The sequence below is a fragment of the Bactrocera neohumeralis genome, chromosome 6 (assembly GCF_024586455.1).
Source record: "Bactrocera neohumeralis isolate Rockhampton chromosome 6, APGP_CSIRO_Bneo_wtdbg2-racon-allhic-juicebox.fasta_v2, whole genome shotgun sequence".
NCBI classification, from domain to species: domain Eukaryota; kingdom Metazoa; phylum Arthropoda; class Insecta; order Diptera; family Tephritidae; genus Bactrocera; species Bactrocera neohumeralis.
Window position 1 is genome coordinate 32,895,485 of NC_065923.1, and position 15,422 is coordinate 32,910,906.

Genomic DNA, 15,422 nt, shown 5'->3' on the forward strand with positions numbered 1-15,422 from the left:
TGCACTTTGTTTTCATTAAAATTCAATGAAATCCATACTGTCTGTGTTAACGGTATAAAAAGAGTGCGCTATAAAAGTATCACGTGGAGTTGGAGACGGGTATACAATATACATGCGGCAAACAGGATTAAACGTTTATTTTCGTTTTTTTTGCTCAAAGAAAAATGTGTTAATTTAATAAAAAAACGAAAAGGTAATGAAAAAGTCGAATTTAATTTCTGCATATTTTATGTTTATCTCGTCTACTTTGATGGACACTGGTCAAAGTAGCCTGGTGTACACAAACATATGCGACTCCTAATTGGATGAACATGTCTAGGACATTTTTTTTTTTTTTTTTTGAATTCTAATAAAAATTTTAGTCGCATTTGTCGAAATTTTTTCGCTTGTCTGACATGAGTGATGGACATTTCGAACATTATCTAACGTTGTTTTCATACACATTTTTTGTTCTACTTTATGGACTGGTCACTTTCTCTAACATTCTACATATCCATACATTATGCGTACATGTGTTGGATACGCGTTAAAAAAACGCACACATTTATATATGAAGGATACAAGGATCTCAGTGGCGGCGCATATCAAAGCGATATCAACAGCAGGTCAAACTGTCACCGGTCACGTTATGTCTGTGAGTTCGAGTTTTAATGAGCCGGTGACAGTTTTTAATGGGCTTACATAGGTACACAGAAATGTATACATACATATGTATCTAAGCATAGGAGTCTACTTTAAAGCCATGAGGTACAAAAAAGTTGACATGTTCGCATATGTTGAGCAGTAAAAACCCATATATAGTCGAATAATGAAACTAACTAAGAATTTCAATATGGGTTTGTGTTGTACAAATACGCCTACATTTCCAGCAAAAAATACAAAGTATCCGGAAATTGTAAATAAAACACAAAATATTTAATTATTCATCAATATTTATTTTGTCGCCTTCTAAGTAATCTCCATCATATGTATAAACGAATGATTTTTCCAGTCCTCGAAATACTTTTCATAAACACTTGTTGGGTGACCTTCAGCTACTTCAGCGAATTTTCTTTTATATCTTCGCTCGATTGAAAACTCCATGGAGCGGCAATTTCAGTTTGGTGACCAAAAAAAGTCTCACGGAACGAAATCTGGTAAACGCGGTGGTTGATCGATGGTACTCATTGCGTTTTTGGCTTTAAATTCGTTCACAATCGTGGCTCCATGCGATGGTCCATTATCACCGTGTAAAATCCGCCCGATGTTCTCACGCAAGCCCCTCAATACGGCCAAATAGAACTCCTTGTTGACCTGCCTGTCCTTTCGAAGTAAATTTATGATGAACCAAACTCTGAATATCGAAAAAAAGAGGATCATCTTGATTTTAGAGCGGCTTTGGCGAGGTTTCTTTGGTTTTGGCAATTTTTTTCCTCCATTCCGATTATTGTTGATTTCTATGCATGTCAAATTTATAAATGCATGGTCTCATTGGCAGTAATAGTGCACTTCATGAATGTGGGATCGGCAATCGAACATCAAGCATGTCCAAAGAGACCTATTTACGGTACTCTTTAAAAAAAAAAACTTTAACGGGACGAGTCGCGCAATAAAGCGTTTCATACTTAAAATATACACCAAAATCATTCAAACAGACTCGCGAAAGATTTCGTGCTCTCTTGGCATATCTCTAACACTTGTCTGACGATTTTCAAGCACCATTTCGTTCACTTTGTTTTTATATTCTCATCAGTTGAAGAGGTCAAAGCTCGTCCAGAACGAGGCATGTCTTCAACGATCTTTCGACCGTCCTTAAAGGCTTTTTACAACTCGAAAGCTTGTTGAACCTTTTAGAAATACAAAATTTGGGACACATTATTTTTTCGATATTTTTATCAATTGCAAAAATAAAACTTTATTAAGGACATTTCTCCCAACTTAGTAAAATGCATTCCTTTTACTTTTCCAAAGTAATAGAACTGAGTCGATTTGAAAAAAAGTATTGAACCAATCGTTATAATTCTTTACAAACCCTCAAAATAGGCCCCTTCTGCGTCGATACAGCGCTGCCAGCTCGATTTCCAAGCATTGAAGGCGTTACGGAAGGCATTCTCCGGAATAGCCTTGAGAGCCGAGGTGCATGCTGCTTGGATTCTCTCTGTCGTCTCAAAATGCTTGCCTTTCATCGGCCTTTTCAGGCAAGGAAACAAAATTACACGCAAAAATCCATGACTAGTCACTTGTGATGACGTTATTAAAAAATTGGGGGTCACTTTCACACATGTTCAAATTTTCTTGGCACACTTCCACTCGTCGCAATTTCGCATGTTCAAGTGCTCCGCCAGAATGTCATGAACCACAGATTTCGATGAATTTAACATCTGAGCACTTAAACGAATACTTAGTGGACGGTCTGAGTTCAAAACTTTGCGCACACGAGGCACATTGTCGGTGTTTGTCGAAGTCGCAGGTCTCCCAGCACGGTCTTTATTAGCGACCTCTTCCCGGCCCTCCAAAAAGGTTTGGGCTTGCTAAAGTAACATCTGGGTAAGCCTGCGTGATCATATCAAACGTCTCTGTCGCAGATTTACCGAGTTTAACACAGAATTTAATCGCGTACCTCTGCTCTAACGAACGGTGCATTTTCGGCTTGCCCCACTCACAGAAACACGTCGCGCGAAAATGTTTGTTTTGACTCTCCAGGTGTTCGGAGAGAACTGACCAGCCACTCATTGGTTAGCTCGGAACGCCCTCTGCCGAATCCAGTCGGTGCGCGCACGCTCCGAAGTACAGTCGCAGCGGAAGAAAATCAGTCCTATTACTTTCCATACAAACCCTGTATATTGCAATTAATTATAAAATAATCTCTTCGATGCATAAATAGCTACCATATCTTAGAATTATGATCCAAACATCGCTTGTAAGACACATTTCGCGTTTCTTTATACACACGTACATTGAAGCAAGTTTTTTAGACTTCAAAAACGACTCATATTCAACCCCTCCAGCACACTTTTCTTTGGTGACAAAATGCGGTGCATGTTTGAACATCCGTTTCCGTTGAAGTTTTTTAATCAAACTTGTCGCCCAATTTATCAAGTTGACACGTGGCGACATTAATACCGTAATGAATTGTAGGCAGTTGCCAGCTGCCAACACATTTCGCTTCCTTTTCCTCTAGCCCATTTGTGTTTCTGGGTGTTTATACCCCATTCCACATAATTTCCATAATTTTTTTAATATTTATGATTTTATTCAAAAATAATGAAGTGTTCGAGTGCTCTTAAAAGTCGTCATAAGTTCAAGCTTTAAGTGGCAACACTGTTACTTAGTTAAAAAAAATTGAAAGAATGCCTAATAAGCGAAACAAAAGTTAAGTTATAATAAACTCATAATGTAATGCGCCCGACACTTCGTCACCGAATGTGTCAATATTTTGAGTGATGAGATTTCCTGGCAGGCGCCTCATGTGTTACGAGTAGAAATGAGTTTGTAAGTATAAAGAAAATGGTTTGAAGTATCACAAGCAAAAAAATTTGAAAAATCTTACAATTTGAATATAGTACGAGTGCCTACTAGTGTGAAGTAAAAACAAATATTATACATCGACCGGTTTAGACATATAATACTATTACTGCGGTATGGTATATGCTTTTAATAGCATTATTGTAGAATATACATATGTAGTATCAAGTTGATGGAGCAGTGGCGTAGCTAGGGGGGGCGAAGGGGGCCATCGCTCCGGGCGCAACGTCTTGGGGGGCGGCAAAACGATCTTCGCTGTTTTTTAATATTCAGAAAAATACTTCCACAAATTTTTTTACAAAATTTATTATAAAAGATAAAGAGTTGTACACCCCCAATGTAATAATGTGAATAACAATGTATGAATGAAACAAATACTTTTATTTCTCCAAATTTTCAAAAATGGTATTTAAAAGCTCCAATTCGGGCAAAAATTCCTGCAAATTTTGTCAAAAGTGTACAAGATATAGGGAGAAAATGGGTTTTTTTCTATGGCTTTTAATAAGATGTCTTGTAAATTTATTATCAATTTCCTCAAAAACCGTATTGTGAGAATTGTGGAACTTCAGAATTAGAGTGGCTTCTAGTTCCTAAATTTTATATACTTAATATGGAAGATATTTTGTAAAAATTCACTTTTGTTCGAACCACCTCATGAAACTTGTAGGAAGGTAGATAAAGGGGGGCGGCAGAACATCCTTGGCCCCGGGCGCCCGAAGTTGTAGCTACTGAGATGGAGAAACTGTTAGAAGAAAATGTGTGTGTGCAATTTTTTTGAGCTTTGACAGTATCGAGATAAGAGGCATTGTGAGGTGAAACGACCTACTTTCAAACAGTTGAAAATTACTGACGATCGGTGAAGTCCAGAGCAAATCTTGATGAATTCAAAGTGGGTACTATATTGTACTACGGGATTCATGAGAAATACAATTATTTTTTTTCATTCTTCTAGTTACTAGTTTAGTTTTAGGACAAAGACTATGGCAATATCTATTAAAGCAATCACGTGATCCAAAATTATGACAATTATCCTTCTTTATCCTATTTATAGTTCCCAGTTTTAGAAAAAACTTAAAATTTGAGGTTTCACTCTAAAAAGTTCTTAGTCAAATATAATATTGTGTTATAGTTTAATAGTTGTTATTGTAGATCGTTCGATAGATGTTGATCCTCATTACATGGATCTAGTTCTTCTGACTATTAGTTGGTCGACATATCTACAGAAAATTACTGAAGCTAAGCAATTCGTAATTCGACGTCTATTCGTATAGAGTCACTATGGCAATTAGTAAGCACAAAAACATAATAAATATTAGAAATGTGACTATCAGATCGGCCTTAGTTTCAAATATGCCACGGATTGACAGTTATAATTGCTCGTTATAATAAAAATAAAATAAAAGGCTTATTTTATTGCAGTAAGTTTTATTCAGTTTTTCCATAAAAAATTAAGAATGTAGCAGTGAATAAGGAGCTCGGAGTTTTACCGCTGGCAAGACTATCCTTTCCAAGCGATACAGATTGATGCTTTTTTGTTGAAGCTCTTAGAATGATAATGGATTCAAAACTTCTCAATTGCATATTTAAGGTCTTTGAAAAAAATACTTCTGTAGTAACTTTTTTTTAACCTTTTCAGCAGTTCAGCTGATTGGCCCATGGCCTTTAGTAAATATATAAGAATATTCCTTTAAGTGATTAATTGCCACCTGTCAATTGCAAAAAAAATGTATGTAGGTATGTGGAATGTGTACTATATATTTGATAATTTTCTCCAAAAAGTTTAAACTAATCCGGTAAACAGTTTCGAAGATGTGAGAACATTTGTAAGAATTTTTTAGTCTAGTATAATTGACTCCCAAAATTTTAAGGTTTTTTGTCTCGTTTTCAGTGTCGATGAGTAAAATTTCTCCGAAATGGCTGAACCCATCGACTTTAATTTTCGCTTAAACAGTTAGTTATAAAAAATCGGCTTATAAAATTCTACAACACCTCTAGAACATTGTCCTAAATTTTTAAGTTGATCCGAGTAAAAGTTTCGGAGATACAGCCTTGCGAACTTGTGCGCTCGATGCTAGCTAGGCTAAGTGCGTCGTTTTTAAACAAGTTTTTCTCGAAACCGAGTTTTTGAAGTCGGTTGGCAAGATTCCTCGAGAAAAAAATTTTACACAGGTCTTTGCGATACAATTATTAAAGACTTCGACGAAGGCTTTTTTTCAATTGCAGCTCTTTGAAAAAAATGTCGCAAAATTTCAGAAATTCTTTGTTAAAAGTGTATATTTGTAACAATAAGAAATTCAAATAAAATATTTAATTTTTTATATTAGAAAAAATTTGCTGAAAAAGGCTGGTTTTTAGCCGAGGAAACCAATGTAAACCCTTAAAATAAACCAACAAGAAGTAGTGTTATGATGTTAAATCACAACTTCTTGGAGGCCGTTCAATCTCACAATTTCTTAAAAAAATCGTATCTCTAAACTTTTCTCGCAATAAGTCAGTTGTTGTACGTGGCGCTCTCTTGTTGGAACCAGATGTTGACAAGATCAACTCCTTCTTATTGTGGCCAGAAAAGGTTAGTTATTATCGATCTATACCGCTCTTCATTGACAGTAACGGTGTCACCAGCTTCATTTCGAAAGAAGTACAGACCGATGATTCCACCAGACCAAAAACCACACCAAACTGTCAATTTATGTGAATGTAATGGTTGTTCTTGAATAATTTGTGGATTTTTTTTCGCACCAGTATCGACAGTTTTGTTTATTTAGCCCACCACTCGGATGAAAGTGAGCCTTTTGGAGAAAATGAGTTTCTTAAAAAAAATCGTTATCGTCTTCAAGTTGTTTCAAGCCAAAATCAGCAAATTCTCGACGTTTACGTTGGTCCAGTAGATTCAGTTCTATTATAACCCAAACCAGTAAACCCAAATGCTTTCTCAAAATCCGCCAGGTTGTGGTTTGAGATAGTCTCAATTCCTGAGAACGTCATGGAATCGACAAATTGCGGTTTTCAGCAACACTTGCCTCAATGGCAACAATATTTTCATTACTACGAGCGGTTTTTTGTTTTGTCGACACTTGAATATTATATAAAGAAAATGTATGCTCGAAATTTTCAACAATTCGACGAATAGCAAGCAAGGTGGACGATTATTACGACCATAAAATGGCAAAAGCGCACGAAAAGTTGCAATTGGGGAATGATTACTTTGTTAATAAACTTGAATAATTTGTAAAAGTTGTTGTTGGGTATATCTTTCTATGATGAAAATGTAAACATTGTTGAATACAATGAAAAAAAAAAATACACATCATGATATTTAGAAATCATATTACCCGTATTAAAAAACCCGGTATAAAACATATACATATACGCTTATTATTGTTAATTAACACATAAAGTAAAATTATTTATTTATAATACTTACCTCTATTTTCATATTGATTTTTGCATATGCATCCGAGCTATAATAACACTTATAAATCAGATATAACCATAACTCCAGTAATAAATTGTCTGTTTGCTATTGAATCATGCATTCTTAAGTACGTATTTATTTAAAAAGTAATTGATACTGATATTGCGCGGATTTCCCAACCAACACACTCGAAGTTAGTCGACTGAGATTACATTTATCGATTTCTATATAAATTCGCAGCCGACCATAGCAGCTTGCATCACATATTTGTGTTCCACACTTATGTAAATGAGTGTTTGTATATGTTACAATTTTAGTTTTAGGCGGACAGCGATTCCGCGTTTATTGAGTTTAAATTAACAACTGCCCAACTGATCTAGTTTACAAGTACTTATATTTATATTAAAGCTAGGGCTATGCACTTAATTATTTGCATCACCAGTTTATTGTACTGAGCAGACTGCTGCAATAGCAATATTGTTTCAGCTTGCGCTTTGCGCAAGCTATTCTTTGGAAAGTTAATATTTCTGCAATAATGCAATATTATTGATTTCCGTTGCATAAAAATTGGCACAACCAATATTGCAATTAATTCCGGGAATTTGAATGTTAACTATTCTTAAGACACGTGCCGGAAGTTGGCTGTGGGGTTACTAACATCTTTGGTGTTAACTCTTCCCCTCTTAAATCGATTGTCCCCAATCGGTGTTTTTGTAAAATATTCTAAGATATTGCGACTTGTAAAAATGGACCGTTTTTTAAATTTGAAACGTCTTCAGTTTTTCCTTGCGATACTGGTGATACATATAGCTTGTGCTTGTGCTTAATTATGAATACCAAAATGAATACCACTAGTACTATAATAAATACTAGTGCGACATCAGTGCTTAGACTAATTATATGCGTTTTATAGTTTTCATTCACTAAGAGTTTAATGTGATCATCTTGATTTAATTGTTTTAAGTACAAAGATTTCAACTTTAGATTTGGAAAAGATGTATTTTGGTATTTAATTTTTGTTATCATATTTGGCAAAATAAATTGATCGAATGCTTTCATTTTTACATTAGAAAAGGTTTTATTCATTACTCTAATTTCACAGTTCTCAAATTTAATAAGAAAATTTCCTTTAATTTTTATTTTCATTTTATTACAATTGTGTACAATTTCAGAATAGAAATTCTTAAATATTAGTATACCAGGTAAAATTTCGTTTACAACGGTTTCTTCAAAGGTTTGCATATCGCAGTATGCTTCTTCGAAGTTTAGTATATTCTTTAAACAATCATCTACAATTTTTTTCAAATTTTGTTTCAGATTTTCCTTTACATTTACATTAAAAATATTGTTCATATTATCCACTAGTATTTCATAATTTTTCAATATGATTGTTTTATTTTTGGCATTAGGGATAGGCTCGAACAGGATTTTGGATAGGATATCTCGTGAATAGTTAGGAATTTTAAGGATTATGATAATATTCTGTTCTTGTACGGCGACGGAAACTTTGATGTTAGAGTAGCTGTCAAAGTCATTAATCAAGTTGAGTTCTGTCTCTGTTAAAATATCGGTGGGAATTATTCCGAGTTTGCTTGAAAATATTATTTGACCGATGTCGTCAATGTGGTCACGTAAAAGGGAAATGTCATTGTTAACTTGGTAAATTTGTTGCATAAATTCAATTTCGTCTTCTACTGTCATTATTTTGTTTTGGATAAAGTTCTTGAATTTGTTCAAATAGTCACTTATTACAATCTGTTTGTTATTTATGTGATTAGTAATGTTTTGTATTTGGGATGATAGTAAATTATTTACGAATGTCAGATTATGGATTCTATCCGTCAAGATTTTTCCGTTGTTTGAGAGGTATTCTAAAGAGTTTTTTATTTTGGTTTCGTCGTCACTGTCCATAGTACCTGCTACTACTTTAAGTCCTTTTCCTAATACATTTATTAAGCCTCTTTTATGTCTAAAGTGTGGGTTAAGATTCTCAATCTTCTTTTCTAATAATAAAAAATTCTTATTGACTGTGTCCAGTAAGTGCTTGCTTTCTATTCTATTGGCGGTTAGTCCTTGTATGTTGTGTAGGATTAGTGTCACTGTGTCCTCGTACGCAGTTATATTAACAATATGAAGAATTTTGCTATAGTGATCGATTACTTTTATTTCCTCCGTCTTGATGGGAATATATCCGTTATTATTTGTCAAGTCTTGTATGTCGATTTGTTGTGCTACGGTGGTGAGAATCGTCATTATTATGACCAAAAGTCTTATTGCTGTGCTCATTTTTCTAGGGAAAGAAAAGAAAAATTAAGCTCTTATGATAACCTAATATTATTTTTATGAATTATTCTCCCTGACTTTGTTTTGACTGTAGTGTTATAATTTTGTACTACGATTTCTTTCTTGTATCTAGCTGATAATTTATTTCCTAATCTACGATTTATCTTTACGAAAATCTCATCGCCTTCCGAATATTGTTTCGGTGTCAATCTGTTTTTATTATGGAAAGAAAGGTCGGCGGTTTGCTTGTCTTTTAGTTTTTTAATTATTTCTTGCCTATCAATATCTAGCAGTTTGGGATCGCTACTAACGCGTCTTCCGAAAAATATTTCTATCGGTTTCCTTCCAGTGGTAGAGTGTATAGAATTATTATATTCTTTTACCGATTTTTCTAAAAGTTCATAAAATGTTCGATGCGTTTTTTCGACCTGAAGGCAACGCATTATTTCTTGAAGGGTTGAGTGAAACCGCTCTACCTGTCCATTTGAACAACTCGTATATGGGGGTGTTCGATGTATTTCAATACCAAACTCATTTTCAATCATAAAATTTAGTGTCTCTGAGTTAAAGGATTTTTCGTTGTCCATTACTATTGTTTCCGGTACTAAAGTGAAAAGAATATCCCTCATTGGTTGTCTGATATCTTCTGCTGCTCTAGACCGAATGGGTTTTGCTACTGCATATTTCGAAAATTTGTCTACAGCAGTTAAAATTAGTTCTTTACCGACCAAGAATATGTCTATGTGGACTATTTGTCCTGGAAATTTTGGGATGGGCGTATTTTGTAGTTGGGGTTTGGGTGGGTGTCGTTCGTATTTGTTCTCTTTACAAGTGGCGCATATTTTAATAATTTTCTTGATTTTATTTGCCATTCCGGGAAAGTAGTATTTTTCCAAAATCTGTGTCCTATTCTCTTTGCTGTTTCTATGAGCTCTGTTATGTGTTCTAATTATGAGTTCCTCCTGTTCTTGTTCACTAGTTACATCTTCGACTTCTGCTTGAGTGAATCTAATGCGATACTTACTAAAGTGCAAGGGGTATAGTTCCTGTATTTTCCCCATTGTGGATTCTTCTGTTTTAATACAATTTATTACCGAAGGGTTGAGGTATCTTTTAAGGATTGAAATCAGATTTGCTTGAGAATATTCTGGTTCCGTTATTATATGGCGATGATACGTTGGGAATACTATTTTAAATTGGTAAGTAGAGGTTTCGCATCTCTTTAAGAAGATTTGATTTTTGAAAGCGTTAATAGGGGCTTCGATACTATATATTAAATTATGGAATGAGCTATCATCCGAATTTGTTGCTATAGACAAAGTGTTAATGTGCACCTCATTTGGTGGAATCCTCGATAATGCGTCCGCCACTACGTTTTGATTGCCCGGTTTGTAAAAAAGTTCATATGAGTATTCCTCCAAAGTGGCTTTCCACCTCTTCATTTTTGAATTATTATTTTTATTGCTCAGCGCATATGTTAGCGGCTGGTGATCAGTAAAGATTTGGACCTTGGCAGATCCATACAAATAGTTTCTGAATGAATTTAAAGCCCAAATTATGGCTAGCATTTCCTTTTCGTTGGCTGCATAGTGCTCTTCGGCTTTATTTAATGTCCTTGAGATAAATGCCAGGGGCTTCGAATCTTGGGATAGAACAGCTCCAATAGCGAAATTGGAAGCATCTGTTACCAGCTCAAATTTTTTATTGTAATCGGGGTATGCGAGTACAACATCCTTTGAAGTAAGTGAGCGCTTGATATTATTAAAGGCTTGTATCGCTTCTTTGCTCAAATTTATTTTTACTTGCGAGGATTTGTTTTTTGAAATTCTACCCTCTTCCCCTCTCAGAAGAGAAGTCAGTGGCTTTGCTAATTTCGCATAGTCTTTTATGAATCTTCTGTAGTATCCTGACAAACCAAGAAAACTGCGAAGCTCTTTTAAAGTTATAGGTTCTGGAAAGTTGGCAATTGCTTCAACTTTTGCAGGATTCGTTTTTATGCCATTTGGAGATATGACATACCCTAAAAATTCTACTTCCTTTTGGAAGAAGTGACACTTATCCAACTGAACTTTCATGTTGGCTTCGTCCAAGGTATTGAAAATTGTATTAATGTGAAAAAGGTGCTCTTTTTCCGTTTGCTAAATATAATTATGTCATCGATGTAGACATAACAGTATTTTCCTATGTGATCGCGCAAGATATCATCAAGAGCGCGCTGAAAAATAGAAGGAGCATTTTTCAAACCAAATGGTAAACGTGTAAATTCGTATTTACCATTGTTGATGGAAAATGCCGTTTTCTCGATATCAGATTCTCTTAGAGGGATTTGATGAAATCCGCTTTTCAGATCTAACACTGAGAAAAATTTGCTTTCGCCGAGCTGCGAAATTACTTCTGTTATTTCAGGAATTGGGTATCTGTCTGCTGTTGTGACTGAGTTTAATTTTCGGTAATCGATGACCATTCGGTACTGTTTATTCCCCGCTGAGTCGGCCTTTTTCGGGACGATCCACAAGGGTGAATTGTAAGGAGACCTAGAGGGTCTTATAATCTTGTCATCTAAAAGTTTCTTTACCTGCTTTTCTACCTCTGATTTGAGAGATGCTGGGTATGGGTAAAATTTCGAGTAAACAGGAGAGTCCGTTACGGTTCTTATTTCTCCAACAACTTTTGTCGTGTATGTTAATTTTTCGTTCGGCTCCGCGAACAGATTTGGGAATGCGTCTACTGCTTGCTTAATGCTAGTCTTCTGCTGTGACGATAAGTGCTCGTCCTTTATATGTATTGCATTTATTGCCTTTGATGGAAGCTGCTTTAGTTTAATTTTTTTTCGATTTTTTATTATTAAATAATTTTCATTTGTGTAGATAATTGCTTGAAGCTCTCTTAATGTATCGTTTCCCAAAATTCCATCGAATGTCTTTAAGGATGGCATTAAGAAAAACTTGATTTCGTTATCTAGACCAAATAGTTTTAGCATTGTGTGTTCATTAATTTTAACATCACCTGTTACTGTTTTTGCGAAAAATGGGTTTTTATTTTTAATACGTTTTTTAACCAAGTGTGGTTGAATGTAGTTTTTACTAGATCCTGTATCTACCAAAAACTTAAGAATTTTCCCGTTATCAGCTCTTGCTTCAAAATATGGAAGCGAAGAGCTCATCAAGCTAAAAAATGAACTTCAGATGGTTCGTCTTCCGAATAATCATTCTCCACATCTTTCGACATTGTGGCAATGTGGAAAGTTCTTTGGGTTTTCCTTTGTTGCTGATTATTAACTGATGGTGGTCTTTTCCCTTGAAATTGATTTTGAGGAGTTCTGTTCATATAGTTAATTCGACGTGATTGCATACTCTCATCAACTTCCATAGGTTCTGGCCGGGGTTGAGGTTTAGGTGGCCTGGGTGGAGTACTTGTATGCGGAATTTGGTTAGGAAATTGTTGTCTAGATTGCCAATTTGTTTGATTTGGTTGTGGCAAGTACGCCAATTTAGGGTAAAAGGATTGCAGTTGTTCCTGTGAAGAACGTCGCTTAGGATAGAGTTGAGGAGTTTGGTATGCCGTTTTCACATTGTGAGCATGATTCATGCGAAAATTCTGATTGTCTAGTTTCAGGCATAAATGAAGGGCCTGAGGTAAGTCGACCGGTTCTCTTATTCCCAGTAATCGTGGGAGGTCGCCATTTAATCCTCTTATGAAGGTGTCCAAAGCTTTATCCCTGTATGATTGCGTTATCATTCGTAGAGATTCGTTGCTCATTTCGGTACATCCTAGTTTATTTAAAATTAATGAGAGGTGTTTGTATACTTGCTGATAGAATTCAGCAACCGTTTTATTACCTTGTACTAGAGTTGTCATTTGGTACTCTAAGGTGGATAGGTCACGCTTGTCGGCATAATGCATTGCCAGACATTTTGTTATTGCTGACCAATCAAGTGGCGTGTTATAAGATTCCAATGCCATATCTGCATTGCCTACAATCTTATTTCTAACTACACTAAGGATTCCGTAGTATTTCGGGGTTCCTTTTAATGGTTCGTATATATTTAATATACGGTCTACACTTTTTTTCCAAGATATGAATTCTCCTGGGCGGCCAGAAAATTCTTTTAGACACTTCACTACATCAGGGATCCTATCTAAACCGTCTAAATTTCCTCTATGTCTGTCCTCTATAGTTTGATCAGTTGTAGTTGCCAAGTTGGCATCCGGATTTAGGGTGGCCTGTACTACCTTTGGTCCTTGCTGCTGTAGTATATTTGTCGCTATATTCGCTATTAATGATGTCAAGTCGTCTATACTTAATTGAGTGTTATTTGTCGCTTGAGGAGTGGATTGGTTAGAAGGAAGAATGGGAGGTCTGACCAAGTTGTTGGGATTAGCCATTTTACAATTTAATATAATTACAATATAATTTAAATTAATTTAAATAATTCTTATAAGTTAAAAAAATGTTTCTTACTCTAATATTGATCCTGCTTCCTGGATGCTGATGTTCTTCTCAGGGCTGGTGTCCTCTTGAGATGTTGATTGATGCAATTCTTGGTATAGATATAACGGTTGTAGTCGCTGGGGATAGTACAATTGTTGGCTATAGGTGATTTTAGTACTTTTTATTGTACTAATTTTTTCTCACTGTTTCCCTTAGGAGTTTGATTTTGAAGCCTTTTTTAGCTTTAAATGGTTTGTTTTAGAATGTATTTTAATTGCTTATATTGTTACTTTGCTTGTCGCTTTTCAGGCTTTTTTTTTTTTTTTTTTTTTTTTTTTTTTTTTTGGCTCGGGCGCCAGTTACGCAATCACTTTCGTGAGAGCGAAAAAAAATACAATTTTAGTTTTAGGCGGACAGCGATTCCGCGTTTATTGAGTTTAAATTAACAACTGCCCAACTCCTCTAGTTTACAAGTACTTATATTTATATTAAAGCTAGGGCTATGCACTTAATTATTTGCATCACCAGTTTATTGTACTGAGCAAACTGCTGCAATAGCAATATTGTTTCAGTTTGCGCTTTGCGCAAGCTATTCTTTGGAAAGTTAATATTTCTGCAATAATGCAATATTATTGATTTCCGTTGCATAAAAATTGGCACAACCAATATTGCAATTAATTCCGGGAATTTGAATGTTAACTATTCTTAAGACACGTGCAGCTACAATTGTATAAATGAGTGTCATACGTATGTATTTACATAGCACATACATACATAAATAATTCTTTTTTTGTAATTATGTCCAACAGCAAATTGTGAGCTTGTATATCTGCGCCGTACACATGTATGTACATTGATTGCACATTTACTAATTAACAATCAGTCGCCATTTTATTAGTTTATTATTTTATCATTTTCATTAGATTACAACTGGCATAATTTACATGAAATAATTGCCTGACTCAATTAACATGACTGTCAAGGACAGAATACAATCACATTTCGGTGTAGATACGGTATAAAAAATGGCTCCGTTGCTTCATTCTGGCGACTATAAAATTAGTAAAAATATTTCTAGATGTATTTGAGAAATCACTTTGAGTATTTGACAATTTAGAGGTCTGAATAGTTCTGTAACTAGCCTACCATTTTGATTAAAGAACTTCTTTCATTGTCAATTTCTTATTTGAAGGCAAATTAGGACGATTTGAAACGGCGCTGATTCGAATGAATTCCAGAAATGGCGTCTAATAACTCAATAATATCATTTTAAAATCAATTATAGATTAAGTAAGGCTAGGTTTGGTCACGAGGATAGCACTTTGACAGCTCCTCGGTATGGATCAAACGACCGCCTTGTATTAACGAAGTGTTTTGAGATTATCACAAATTATACTGAGGCGACAGACATACATATCGATTCTAGCTAACTTGTTTGGTTCACAGAAGGTTTGGATATCCAGATTTTCCAACCAGACAAGGTAGTAGAAAGTGTATTGATGATTCCATATTACCTTTGTTCATACAACTTTGATGATTTCTGCCTAGGAAGGTACTTAGTAGTGTACGATTGGAACTCGCCCATACAAGTAATTATGGCTAAACTCTGGCGTCACATGACCCAAAATCAACATTTAAGGAACGGCTATGTTCATGTGTAACCAAACATTACTTCTGGAAGTTCGAAAATCTTCCTATTATTTATATAGGGGATAAATAAATTATTGATTCGATTCAACCCATTCTTGACATACAGGCAAACTATTATTAGGAATGGATCCTCTTTGA

At 35.1% G+C, this 15,422-nt stretch overlaps 1 protein-coding gene across 1 annotated transcript; it reads right to left on the reverse strand.

Moving 5' to 3' along the window:
• Nucleotides 1–7,234: 7,234 nt before the first annotated feature.
• Nucleotides 7,235–13,956, reverse strand: LOC126761769 (uncharacterized). Its single transcript, XM_050478148.1, has 2 exons — nucleotides 13,665–13,956; nucleotides 7,235–9,209 (listed from the first exon to the last, which is right to left on the reverse strand). The coding sequence occupies exon 2, from the start codon at nucleotides 9,203–9,205 to the stop codon at nucleotides 7,643–7,645; it is 1,563 nt and encodes a 520-aa protein (XP_050334105.1). The 5' UTR covers nucleotides 9,206–9,209; nucleotides 13,665–13,956; the 3' UTR covers nucleotides 7,235–7,642.
• Between the last annotated feature and the right edge of the window lie 1,466 nt (nucleotides 13,957–15,422).

Bases quoted from the DNA above. Each gene is read 5' to 3' on its own strand.
- LOC126761769 (XM_050478148.1), bottom strand. From the start codon at position 9,205: ATGAGCACAGCAATAAGACTTTTGGTCATAATAATGACGATTCTCACC.